The following is a 13,049-nucleotide window of genomic DNA, read 5'->3' as shown; positions in this document are numbered from 1 at the left end:
TTCCATCAGCAATGTCATTAAGAAATATTAAAATATGGACCTAAAACTCATGTAGTTTTAGAAAAAAACATGGTTTTATATATGAGTAGATGAACATTTCTTTGTTCGCCTTGGGTCTTTGGATACAAACACAAAGAAATCTAATATCTTACAAATAACTATAACTCCTAATACATGAACAGGATGTTGTTTTTCTTCAAGTCAGGACCTTATCATATTGAGATTCTGTGGTTTTAATTAAGTTGCTAGTTGTTAAACTCATTTGTCACAGTTAAGGTTATTTAAAAGTACTGTGTGGCTCTGCTCTAAATGATCATTTCCATTTTTCTTTCATGCTGTATGAATTGATCAATCAGACTGAGAATTTGTTGGTTGTAAATGTTTTGTTTGAAAAAATAAATGATCAATCGAATCAAAAGTGTTGTTTGTAGATGTACAATATGGAAAAAACAAAGATGCTTTCTGGATTATTTTACTTAAAGGTTCAGTGTGTAACATTTAGGAGGATCTATTGGCAGAAGTTAAATATAATATTCATAGGTATGTTTTCATTAGTGTATGATCACCTGAAAATAGGAATCATGTTTTTATTAACTTAAAATGAGCTGTTTTTATCTACAGAATCAAACACTGGATCTCGATTGGGGCCTTTCGTGTTTTTTTCTGAGCTTTGCAGCCACCACAGTTCCTCCTGTAAACTGGGAGCAGTATTAATTTGAATGCAATCTGCAATTTAACCCCTAGATGTCACTAAATCCTACACACCGGTCCTTTTGACAGATGTAAACATTCAGTTTGTATACTTGTCAACCTGGAACAGTGTTATCTTGGTTCAGATAAAAATCCCCCTCAGGAATGCAGAGCTATTAGTGTGGCAGCACCAATCAAATCAGTCCAATTAGCGCTCAGCTCAGAAGCTGCTCTCACTCTCATACACAAAGACAGTGGGCTGCGGTATATCTGCAGGTCTTCAACAGCATTCATGAACTGTTTATGAAGAAAAAATAAACATTAAAAAGTGATTTCACTTCCATTTATGTGTCTGGGATGCAATGTCTTCACGTTGGCTGATGTATTTTCTCAGTGCAGGGCTTTCACTAATAGCTCTCTACAGTATGTTTATGTCTCAGAGAACTGATACAGAACTTGGCCGTGTTTTCAGTGAGCCAGCTGCTGTCTTGACTTAAATCGGATGTTCCTAAACTTGTTAACTGGTAAATTCAGCCGCATGATCAGCTGCAGGAGTTCATTTCTGTGCCTGGTGGTTTGAGCTTTCTAATGTAGTGGTGATGCACTGATCACACACTGTACACTGTACACCGGTTCTGGGTAGGAAACTAGTTAATATTTTGTATAAGACTTTTATATATAGTATTTTATGTTCAGTTTAACATGGGAAAATATTCTCTGTAACCATTAAGGCAAATCCATTAACAAGTTCTGGTTCAAGCTTGTCTTAAAAACAGTGCAGGCCTTTATTTAAACATGGTAGTGCTTTTCTTGCATACATCATTAGTGATCTGTCACACAATAGGTTACATTCAGTATGGCCACGGATAAAACAATCCATAACATTAAACAATTATCACTGCCTTTTCTTTTTTATAGCAGATAGAGCAAAATAACAATTTCACACAACTTATAATATCACCCTGGAAATAAAATATGACACTGAGTTCTTACGCTCTGATGCAGAAGCATGCACTGCAGATGTTTTCTGAAATAGGTGACCAGCTGGACCCCGACACCGGCAACTTCATTTCCATCCCTGTATTTCATTGATACAAGTGATGGTTTTTTTTTTCTTTTCTTTGTATGAAGTCTAAGTTTACATGGTCATTTACAGATTGACAGCTGAAGTTAAAAGTACCGAGTTGTTCAAGAACACATGGGCAGCGTTTTTTTTTTTCTCCATTCAGTCCGAACAAACTTAAGTTAAGCACAGATACACTGATTTTGGTCTGAGAACCTGGTTATATATGAAAATGTTCCTTCAAAGTGAACTGTTGTCGGCCATGAGGTTCGTGAGATTATGAATAACGATAAGAGAGAGAGAGGGGAAAGTGATACAAAATAAAATATAAAATCTGTTAAACAATAAAAATAATATTATAAAAGCATACTTCAACAAAAATCTAAGATCACACACACACACATCCCGACTCAAAAATGTCACACATGGATTAGAAATCGATTAACTCACAAACAATCAAACACATCATCCAACCATTTCTTGTGCAAAAATATTCTCCTCAAGGAATGAAACTATTAGATATGACAAAATGTGATGGCACATTGATATTTCCTTTCTCAAAGGATAAATAGTAAAATGTAGAATACAGACGAGTATCGAAGAAAATACATAAAACCAGTAGGAGATGAAATCCTACATTCGGGGCCCGAAGCCTTTTTCCTCCGAAGGTGAACTTTTAATAAGTGCAAATTGTTGCCTCGCAGCTCACAAAGGATCAAATTACATTAAAAGGTTTTTGGTCAAAAATACATCATAGAGACACTTCCACCCTGTTGATGGACAATGAAATTCGTTTTCCTTTGTCTATTGTCCAAATTATGTTGATCATGCTACTGCCGAGTAAATCTTTGATATGTTTTTAACAACTTGACAGTGTACGGCCCTCCTGTCTTAGGTTTTCACGTAGTTTCCATGGTATAACTGTGGGTAAGGAAACTTATTTCATCCAACAGCAGCGTGTTGAGGGAGCAGATGTTAAAGTCCTCTGTTGACTGTTCCTCCCCCTATTTGTTTTTATAATGCGTTTGTTTTGATGTTACATTGTTTTTGTACACACTTACATATTGACCAAGCTAGTGCTATTCAGATTGACAATAACACCCATATGGCAGCTACATATAAATTTCACATTTAATTTGCGGCTGTAAGCAGTTTATATGGATGATATTTGTGAACACTGAGATGAATAGACCAGTCTGTTGATTACAGTCAGTTATGAGAGTTATGAAAAGCTTATTTTACATGTTGACTAAACAATAATCCAGTAAAGTAGGACCGAGTACGCAGGCGGAAGTCTTAAGCTTGCTAGCTTTCTAGTTTTGTGGCACCAAAAATGAACACAAACGTCACAAAAGTCTGTGATGGATGGAAGTTTGATGAGCTTGTTGTTTTTTGGTTTGTGAGAATTTTCTTGGTTAAACAGATTATGCGTTTAAGATAACAGTTAGCATTGGCTATAAGCTAGCTCCCACTGCTACAACGGCCGATGGCAAATTAGCAACAGCTAATTCCTGTCATACGTAACCAGACCTAAAAGTGAGAAACACCATGAAATGCCCTTTATAGACGCATATCATTTGGTTTTCATTGTCAGAAAGAGTCTTTCAGCTAGCAGGCCAGAATCCGCCACCGTCCTTTTCCAGCCTAAATGACCCTTTTTTATGCTAAGTATCCTATGCATGTCTGTTGAAAACAGTCACACAACCCACTTTTGACAAACCCAAATAATAGTTTGACAAATGATGAGTGAATATAACGTCTTTGCGTCCAGAAGTGTTGACTGACAGACCAGCTTCTGCATTATTAGCCACGTTAGCTTCGTGGCTCCTGTCTGAGCAGAATGGCACGTTCCATAGAAGCACGATTGGATGAAATTTACAAGGAAAACGGGGGTAAAGGATGACAAGAGCGATGATTATCTGGTCCCTGATTCCAGTCTTAGGAAATGAAAACTATTCTGAACAAAATAGTTAACAGAAAAGGTTTGGTCTTTGCAGTTTTATATGTATTAGCCATATTAGTGCTAAACCTTTTCTTTGTGGTCTGCGCTTGCTTTCATTCTGGTCCATACATCTCACTTAAAGACGTTGGTGTCCTAAAAAGCAGTTTTGTCGTGACACAACAACTTCCCAGTTGCTGATGCCGCCACATTTCTCTTGAAATAATTCGGCGGACCAGTTTTTAGGCCCAACCTGATTCGGAGCAGTGCCTCAGACGTATCTACTTTGATGCATCTGGGGAAGCGAAATGGTGACAAAAACGCAGGAAAATGTTAGTTATTACTCAATCTTCTTCTCCAATCTTTTTTTACGATGGACGGCGCTTAATTCTGTGGCGTGCAAAAATACGTTTGCGACCCGCAGTAGTAATTCTGTGGCGTGGAATAGAAGTTACTGTGATGATGATGGTGGTAGTTGTTGTTCTGCGGGGTGGAGTAGTAGTTGTGATGGTGGTGATTGTGACTCTGGATGTTTCCGTAGGCGAAGAGGAGGGGGGCCGTGGAAGATGGCGGCTGCTGGGCAGGCGCGACGCCGGCTGTCAGAGTCCCGTTGCGTTGGATGGACCCGTACCAACTAGACGTACCCAGCTGGGGGGTGGTGGAGAGGAGACTGAGAAGGGATTGAGAGGAGGTGTTGAAGAAAAATCACTTAAAAGTCATTAACTTTAGTTCAGTATTGGACTTTATTGATAACATACTGAAAGGTTGTATTTGTGTGTGTGTGTGTGTGTGTGTGTGTGTGTGTGGGTGCGCGCCCACCTGGCCCGATCAGTCCTACTATTAATGCTTCTGGACAGGTCGTCGTCACTATCGTACCGCCGAGGGTTGTCAAAGAAATAAGCTCTGGAGCTGAAACTGTGGCTGTTGATCATCCCTCCTGGAGCCTGAGAGGTAGAGAGACGTTCAAGCTTTGTTACAGTTTACAGCTCTGAACAGATCATTGATGGCATTTGTACTTTGAGCGTCGTTTTTACCAGGTTCTGGTTGGGTTTATGGACCCGGAAGAAAACCACCACTAAGGTTGTAGGTAGCAGCTCCCAGAAGAACAGAATGATCCCAAACACGATGTAGGCTTCACCGCTGATCTCTTGCACATCGGCCTGTGACACACACAAACACACACGCTGTATGACGTATTCATTACCTGATCATTGAGCACAATACACACACAACAAGATGGAGCGTGTCTGTAGCTCACACACAGACATGAGAATGATTTTGATCTTCTCATTTAGTTCTCAGTTAGAAAATGAATAAGCATATTCCCCAAATTGTCAAACTATTCCTGTAACTCTGCTAACAATAGCCTAACCTTGAGTTATTCATTATTGAACACTAAGCTAATTTTGGTCTGGCACTCTCTGGTTTGAGCGCACAAGCTAAAGCTGCAGTTTTATTGAATACCATTACATCTATTTAATGATGCAAACATGTAATAAAATGTGTACTTCTCAATGTGACATAAGATGAGAAGGTACTACATGTAAAGTGTAAAAAGCTTTGTACAGACATGCTCAGGGAAGGGACAGAATAATGAGATGTTGGGTTGACAGCTGGTAGACAGACAGATTAAAGAATTGATGTGTAATGTCAGATTATGTCCACACAAAGACACACAAACACGATGAAACCCTTGAAAGTGGGCTCATGGCCTGAACCCTGATGTAGGTCAGGACACACACACACACAGAGGGTTATTTATAGCCAAACAAAGCCCTTTACCCCACTAAGCATTGCTTTCCCAAATCTCCTAAAATGGATTGTCCACACACACACACACACACATGCATTGGGTTTCTGGCTAAATAAAATCAATAACTGAACACACTCGGCGACAGTACCTGATCAGAGACGCTGTACCAGCCGTAGTTGAAGGGACTGGGTCTGTCCTGTGGCGACAGGGCCACCACCACCAGGTTGTAGCAGGCTCTGGATGTGTAGAGCAGAATCACCACGGCTCCGATGGCTGTCGCTTGGCACACTGATGTACCCTGGAGGAAGAGTCACCCTGCTTATTACACGCTCATGTATCACTCAGCCATTTGCCTGTAACTGAATGTCCACCACAGATTTGATCTGCGAACATGACTGAGGCCTCTCTGAGACCACAATGACAGACTACGGGGCAGGGATTGAGTTTTAAGGGACATAAATTAAAGTGTTATGGTGACAATCATGAGTCACCGTTACTGCCAGCAGTGCTGGGTATCGTATATTATCTGTACCAGTGTAAACAGGCGGATTTCCAAGCACTGTCATTATGAGATGCAGGAGAGAAAACCAACCACAATGTATTTTTGTGCCATAAACTGTACAAACTACAAAAGTAATGAGTGAGAACTGCTCAATATCCACCAAGAAGGAACCCCCACTATGAGCTCAGAGGTGGTGGATAGTTTTGGAAGGAAACCGATGAGAAATAACACCTTTTTTAAAGTAAAACAACTCACATTGTAACTGTGTATTTATGGCTGTTGTATCTGGCTTTATGATCAACACTTTAGCAGTTTAACAACAACAACTTAGAGTTGTGCGACTTTGTGAGAGCAGACTAGACACAGCTAGTGTTCTGTACATTGATATTAAATCACAGAAAATGTACGCTAATGTTACTAATATCCAAAATGAGCTGTTGTGCAGAAGGAAAACAGCAGGAATTATTAGCTAACATTACTTTTATTATAATGCTTTTTTTGTGTGTGAGGAGGGCTTCTGTGCTTTTTAACCCGTGTTATTATTATTATATTATTATATTTTGGGATCTAAATTATTTTTTTTTATTTCTAGCTAAATACTGTATGTCCATGCTATCATGACATTGTCAACCTGTGTACTACCTGCAATACCTCAGTTTCAGGAGTCACCGAAATGTACAACATTTTCATAGTTTATCTAACTTTGCTGAATACTAGACATGTTTTTGACACATGCATGGTTTTATGTGTACTTTGGATTCAAGGTAAACGTTGGCAGAGGACATCTTGACGATCTTGAAGATGCAGACAGCCAGAGAGACAGCACACAGGACAAACAGAGTGTCGTTGATCAAGACCCGGGCCAGGACTGCATGTCTGATACCCCCATCACTGCAGACACAGAGGTTATTAACTTCAGACAATCAAGTACACTCTGTGTGGCTAAATGTGGCATTATTATGCAAAGATAAAATGAACCATTGATGGTATTTTTTTTGTTTACCTCGGTGATTCAGAGCGCTCCAGAGCTCCTTGCACCAACAATGCACATGTTAAATTCACCACCAGGAAAAATATGCTGAGGCACAGGAAGAACAAACGCAGAGGAACCCTGGAGAGAGAGAGAGAGAGAGAGAGAGAGAGAGACAGACAGACAGTAAGAAGATGCCCCCCCCTTAAAAAAAAGTGACTTTATTCATAAACAACAACTAATTAAAATTCTGGATGTTTATGCTGCAGACCAACTGTGTGTGAGAGAAGAAAGAGTAGAAAGAGGAAGGAGGATGACTCTTAAAACATTTTTTAAAAATAATTTCTGAGAAAAATTCAAGGCAAAAAGCAAGAAAACTGGAAAAGGAAGCTCTCAGGCGTCGATCATTGATTGATTGAGACAACACTGACCTCTAGTGTCTGAGGAGAAACACTGCAACTCAGCTGACTGATCGGTGTGTTACTGCAGCTCATTTCTGCCATGCCAATGAAAAAGGAACAAAAGAAAAGTCAGACATGATAAACAAAAATACTCAATATTCTTAGTAAAAATTATACTTTTATTTTCTAAAGTTTGATATAGTAACAACAACTTCCACTACTGTGCCCAACTTTCTACATAATGACTATACTTTAATAACTTTGTTTCAGTAAGTTACTTCACTTAATTGACTCACTCTGGTCCACAATGGAAGTTCAGCTAGTTGTAGTTGTGCACTTATCTCTGAATAACAATTTTAATTGGTTTTTATTCTTCTTTTAGTTACTGTTTCTCTTTTATTTCTAACAGGTGGATCAATAAATGCATCACTGCAAACAGCAGTACACTGGCAAACCTGTTTCTGATACACTGTGATGGTAATTTACATACACACACTCACAAAAGGGAAATGTACAGTGGAGGCAGAAGATCAAACCATTATTTAAATATTTACAAGCTCAAACAAACTATTTACATATAAGATATAGAAACTCCCTAATCCAGAGAGATAGAGTGAGAGAGACGCTTAAATGTGCCCCACCCACCACACCCACTGCCTGTCTGCCACAAGAGGAGAGGGAGAGACCTAACTATTAAAATCTATATTCCATGACACATAAACATAATAATTTAATTTGTAATAATACATTTCTCCACTGTCCTAAATTGCCGCAGACACAGAATCACTGTGTCTTAAGTGTTATTTTTACTGTATTACTATTGACATCCTTCCCTTCAAGTGCTGCTTAGCTATCTCATAATTTTGATGTAGTTATTATCTAATAATTCTGAATTAGTAATTCAATATGTCTACTAAGTCAAAGTTATGACATTTTGACCCCCAAAATTAAGTAAATCAAGATTTTCAATGATACATGTAATTTTGGCTTCGGCCTACCATTTTATTAATCTCATTAATCTTATTAATCTATATATATATTATATATTTAACTGTACATTACAGCAGCATCGAGACAAGCACAGTCCAGATGGGATGTAACGTCACATCCGTTTTTTCTTTCTTGTTGATTTCAAAACAAAATACGTGCTTAACAACATGTCAACTTTTTCACGAATAAAAAGGCCTAATACGTGCGTAATTCAAATGAAAGCTTAAAAAGTAACAGAACATGACATATATAAATTTTTAACGCTTTGTGTTCTCTCAGTCTCCCACATCATTTCTTGTTAAAATTACACGCCGTATTTTACGCTTGAACTTCCGGTGTAGTTGCGGCTCGGAGAGGAGACACAGGAAACAATCCGCTATCAGTGGTTAGCAAACAGAGGATCGCCCTCCGGCTGCACAGAACTGAAAAAACATGGTGTCGCCGCGGTTGCCTGTTTTTCTTCTAAAACGGTGGGAGCTGTGTTGTGGAAACGCTGCAGAAAGAAAACTAGTATATGTGACTGTGGTGAGTAGTAACGTTTAATAATAATACCTGTACAGCCGCTTGGGAGCTGTGTTGAGCTCTGCGACGATTCGCCTCGTTTGTCTTCGGTGTAGTTCGACGCTCACGGAACTGCATTCAAAATGTAGGCGATTTTGCGTTATCGTTGCCTGTCTGTAAACATGTTGTTGTATCTGAACGCAAATTAAGTCTGTCCGCTTCATTTGGGTGTTGTAGTGAATTCGGCTAATAATCCACCCAGCAACGTGATTTTTTAAGAAGTGCATTTTCTGTAATGGTTCACACCGCTTGTGCAACATTGCATTAGAAAGCTGATACTTCAACCCGTTGTAAAAGTGGACATTTTATTTAAATGATTGTAACATTCAACATTTAAAAAAATGTATATATGGTATGAATGGTTTTGAATTCAGAGCTAAACGCGCAGAGACAGCTCTTCATTAACAAACTGGCACATTTGAGGTTTTTGAACTCTCATGTTAATGTTGTTCCTGGCAAACGAGGAGTCAAAACCTGACCTGTCTGACCTGTCAGCCTGAACGAATGATTTGGAATGAGCTACAGCAATAGTCAACATTGTGTTTTCATTGTCAGGAACTGATCAGGTGACTAGTCAGCTCTACCAACACCAAACAACACTTGGGAAACATTGATGTGTCCTAGTAAATGCTGATGTTCTTTGGGTGATATCTAATCTGAGGTATTTCTGCTCAGATAATGATTTTAGGTCATGTAGAAACCCTCCAATGTCTCTGTGTGGATGTTTCCCTGATTCCAAATTGCCAAAGTATTCACAGGTACAGCTGCCCCGGACCTGTTCAGCAGCTCACCGGGAATGCCTGCTTGCCCCAGGGAAGAAACGCAGTGTAGTCAAGGATACACAAGTTATTGTCTTAACAGAGAAGCAGTAAGCTGCACAAAGACGATCAATGCAAGAGGACGCAAACAAGCAAAATTGAAACTGTTGTAAGAACGTCTTGTCCCATGCTTAAACAGGGCTGTTTATTTACATGAAATGTAAATTTAAAGAATACAATGTCAACTTGTGTCATGGCTTTCCCAAGGCTTTGTTTGCTGTAAGAATATACAGATTGAACTATGATATTTGTGTAACTTCTTATTCTTTTTGTAAATCTCATTCTAGATATTTAGTGAGAGGATTTGAAATGGTCGTTTGTGGCTTTGTGGATGGTTTAAATGTTGTCTAATCCTCACAGAGTCATTAAACATCATCCTTACGGAGCAAAAGCCATCTTTTAAAGCATCACTCCCACTTTAATTGCACACATTAGTGTATTTTCATGTTGTCCTTTAATTGCACTTTACTAACTGTTAATAAAGGCCAGTGAATTTCATATGTCCAGTAACTTCCTATGCACAGTGCAGAGACACATGTAGCATGGTAATAGACACTGAAGCTGTGAACACAAACATTGTGACTGCTCATGGGTAAAAAAACAATACTTTTTAAAAGCATCCTGCACATTTTGAATATAAAGAATCACAAAACACATTAATTAACATATATTCTATATAGATTTAGTGTTTCCCACCCTTTAACCCTCTTCATGGAATCTGTCATGGTTGTGAAAATTGAAATAGCATCGGACACACTCGTGTTTTCCCGTCTTAAAGCCATGACATCGATCATCTTGCATGTAAAGTACGACACTGAGAGCTCGGTCAGGTCAAGACTGTCATGTGAGAGTTTCGTTGATTGTCGTTCCAACAGGGAGGGAGCTTAATGTTAACGTGTTCTTATTCTCGCACTCTTTCGTGGAAACGGTGCTAGATGGCCATTAATGGATCGTGGGGCAGATAAGATTAGGAGTTTTAAAGGGATAATCCGCCCTTTCAAATGGGGTTTACACACTTTTTCAGCTATTTTGAGCAGCTCAGTCATGCATGCTCTTCACACCAGAGAACGGAAACCCACATTTCTTTGTAGTGTGCTCGAAGATTGAAACTTGAAACTGTTCTACTTGAATAGCCGGCACAGGAACAAGAGCTAATTGACTGGATGCAGATGTTAATTTAAACCTGCCACATTAGTAGTTCTCCTCTCTAAAGGAGCAGTTTCAAATATAAGTTATTACTTCCTGAACATGTCCCTGTAGTTAGTTGTTTATCCTGCACAATATGATTTATGTTTCCTAATACTCACTTATTTAATGGCTTTGACACACTTTATGTTAGTTCTTCCTGTTTCTGGTTTCTGGATGTGCTTATACTGTGGTTATTACTCATTTTAAGGCCTCTGGTGCTTTCAGTTGACACGTTTTTACTGACATTACAGAGTCTGACAAACAGGATCATTACTATCAGCTGACTGTTTTTTATAACAGCCAGCAGTGTGGACACAGATAAAAAGAGGACGAAGGTTTTGGCTTGCTTCTGTTTTAGAGGAGATAAGTGTGTTTCAGAATAATACAGATATCTAAACTCTTCTCACTCGAGCAGTGGGAAACAGGACTTCAATCTAAGTAGGCTTATAAAGTCAAACACAAGTCACATGATGGAAGAGTAAAAGCTGCTGACAGTCTGTTAATCAGTTCGATCAAGTCAAGTTTGCTACAGTCACATTTTTCCATCATATACGCTTTTAACTTCAGCATATTTTACTTTCTGAAATCTCAATGTTAAGCCTCTTGCATGTTTATGTGTCACATGTTTAGTTGAGTGTTCATCAGGTTTAAAATATCTTTCAATGTAAAATTGTATAGTGAGTGATTCTGCTGCTCATTTTATCACAGAATTACAGTATGTTCCTTCTTTAGTGTCTGTGCAGCAGTGCTGGGAGAAGAGAAACTGTCTGGGTTAATAGAAAATACTGAAAGTGACTGTGTGTGACATTTTCTTTTGCCATAGTGGACGTTTTTCTTTTCTCCCAGTTAAGAGGAAATAGTGTGTTGTTAGTTTGGGTGTTACCTGACGTCTCTTCTCTCTCCCCTCCAGTTGTTTCGGCATGGTGACAGGTCCCCAGTCAAAGCCTATCCTACCGATCCGTACCAAGAGAGCGCCTGGCCACAAGGTTTTGGACAGCTATCACAGGTATAATGAACTTTTTTTTTTTTTAATTGGAGTAATCACAGTGCGTCAGAATTTATGTATCCATTTACTGTTAATATCAAAATAGGTAGAATAGCATTCTAACCTATGAAGACTCATTCATTCCCATTATATTTATAACTGAAGACCTGTATACATTATGAACTCTATATGAATTTCAAAATACTCAGCATTTAACTGTATGTAGGCTTATTATAATGATATGCACAAAGTTACATACAGCATTAAAGGCTATGGAGGCCCAATTAGCCCTATTTTAATGTAACACAGAAATATAAGGACCTGATGTCATGGGAGATATGAAATAAAGAGATTGGACTTAAACCGATTATTTGTACTTATTGATTAAACATTTATAAAGGGATCAGTACAACACAGACTGATGTTTGCCTGTGGTCCAAACACATGAACAAATACTTCTGAAAGTGGAGGAAAAAAACCTCTCCTTGGGTGGGACATCCTCTCAGGAAGCCGATGACGGATGAATAGAAGCATGCACATTGGAGCACGTCCAGTGAAACAAACACAACACAAATGTGTCAGCACAACTCCTCCTTTTGGTCATTTCTTGACAAATATGAGAAGAATCAAACATTTAGACCTGCCTTGTAGGTCAGAAATGTCCACTGTTGAGGTAAAGGGTAAAATCAGGCCAATTAGTATCTGTGTGCACAGCAATCACAATATTCTCTAGTTTATCACATCTAACCTGCTGTTTTGATGTTATTGACCCACTTTAAACGTGTACCTGTAGAAATGTGACATCCAGTGATGCAGCAGGAGTATGATGTCGATGTCTGTGTGTGTTTTCAGGTGGGGATGAAGCAGCACTTTGAGCTGGGACAATTTCTGAGGAGTCGATACAAAGGATTCCTCAACGAATCCTATGACAGACACGAGGTAGATGGACTCTCCTCTTCGCTGTCAGATCACATGACGCCTCAGTTGAACGCTCGCAGACAGACGATGATTCATATTACTATTTAGGAGAAAGGGCGCCTTGCCATGTTGGTGTTATACAGGGTTCCCACTGGTGCTGGAATTACTGGAATATGATGGAAGTCTGTAGTCTGCGGTGGGAACGCAGACAGCAGTGCTAGGCAACAAGGCAAATGACAGGCTGAGGGAACATTTTAGTTCCTTTAAAAGT

At 39.1% G+C, this 13,049-nt stretch overlaps 2 protein-coding genes across 2 annotated transcripts; one reads left to right on the top strand and one right to left on the bottom strand.

The window, feature by feature from the left end:
* Window positions 1-1,451: 1,451 nt before the first annotated feature.
* LOC118339858 (G protein-coupled receptor 137Ba-like) lies at window positions 1,452-7,058 on the bottom strand (the record flags this gene model as incomplete). Its single annotated transcript, XM_035677649.1, is given in 6 exon segments — window positions 1,452-4,362; window positions 4,512-4,636; window positions 4,727-4,852; window positions 5,594-5,743; window positions 6,700-6,838; window positions 6,951-7,058. Coding segments are annotated over 6 exon segments (934 nt in total), but the record flags the coding sequence as incomplete, so codon positions are not given.
* A 1,682-nt stretch (window positions 7,059-8,740) lies between these two features.
* Window positions 8,741-13,012, top strand: LOC118339861 (lysosomal acid phosphatase-like). The gene is made up of 3 exons (XM_035677653.1): window positions 8,741-8,833; window positions 11,786-11,881; window positions 12,713-13,012. The coding sequence occupies exons 1-3, from the start codon at window positions 8,741-8,743 to the stop codon at window positions 12,884-12,886; spliced, it is 363 nt and encodes a 120-aa protein (XP_035533546.1). The 3' UTR covers window positions 12,887-13,012.
* The last annotated feature ends 37 nt before the right edge of the window (window positions 13,013-13,049 follow it).

This window comes from Morone saxatilis, unplaced genomic scaffold (assembly GCF_004916995.1).
Source record: "Morone saxatilis isolate NCDOM2014 unplaced genomic scaffold, NCSU_SB_2.0 Contig6, whole genome shotgun sequence".
Classification (NCBI taxonomy): Eukaryota; Metazoa; Chordata; class Actinopteri; family Moronidae; genus Morone; species Morone saxatilis.
Note: the sequence above shows the minus strand (reverse complement) of the source record. Positions and strands in the feature narration are given on the sequence as shown.

What these genes read in the sequence shown, in the direction of transcription:
- LOC118339861 (XM_035677653.1), top strand. Translation starts at nt 8,741, where the DNA reads ATGGTGTCGCCGCGGTTGCCTGTTTTTCTTCTAAAACGGTGGGAGCTG. An exon ending in AACTAGTATATGTGACTGTG is followed by an intron (nt 8,834 to 11,785) that starts GTGAGTAGTAAC and finishes TCTCCCCTCCAG; the next exon opens with TTGTTTCGGCATGGTGACAG. An exon ending in GTTTTGGACAGCTATCACAG is followed by an intron (nt 11,882 to 12,712) that starts GTATAATGAACT and finishes GTGTGTTTTCAG; the next exon opens with GTGGGGATGAAGCAGCACTT.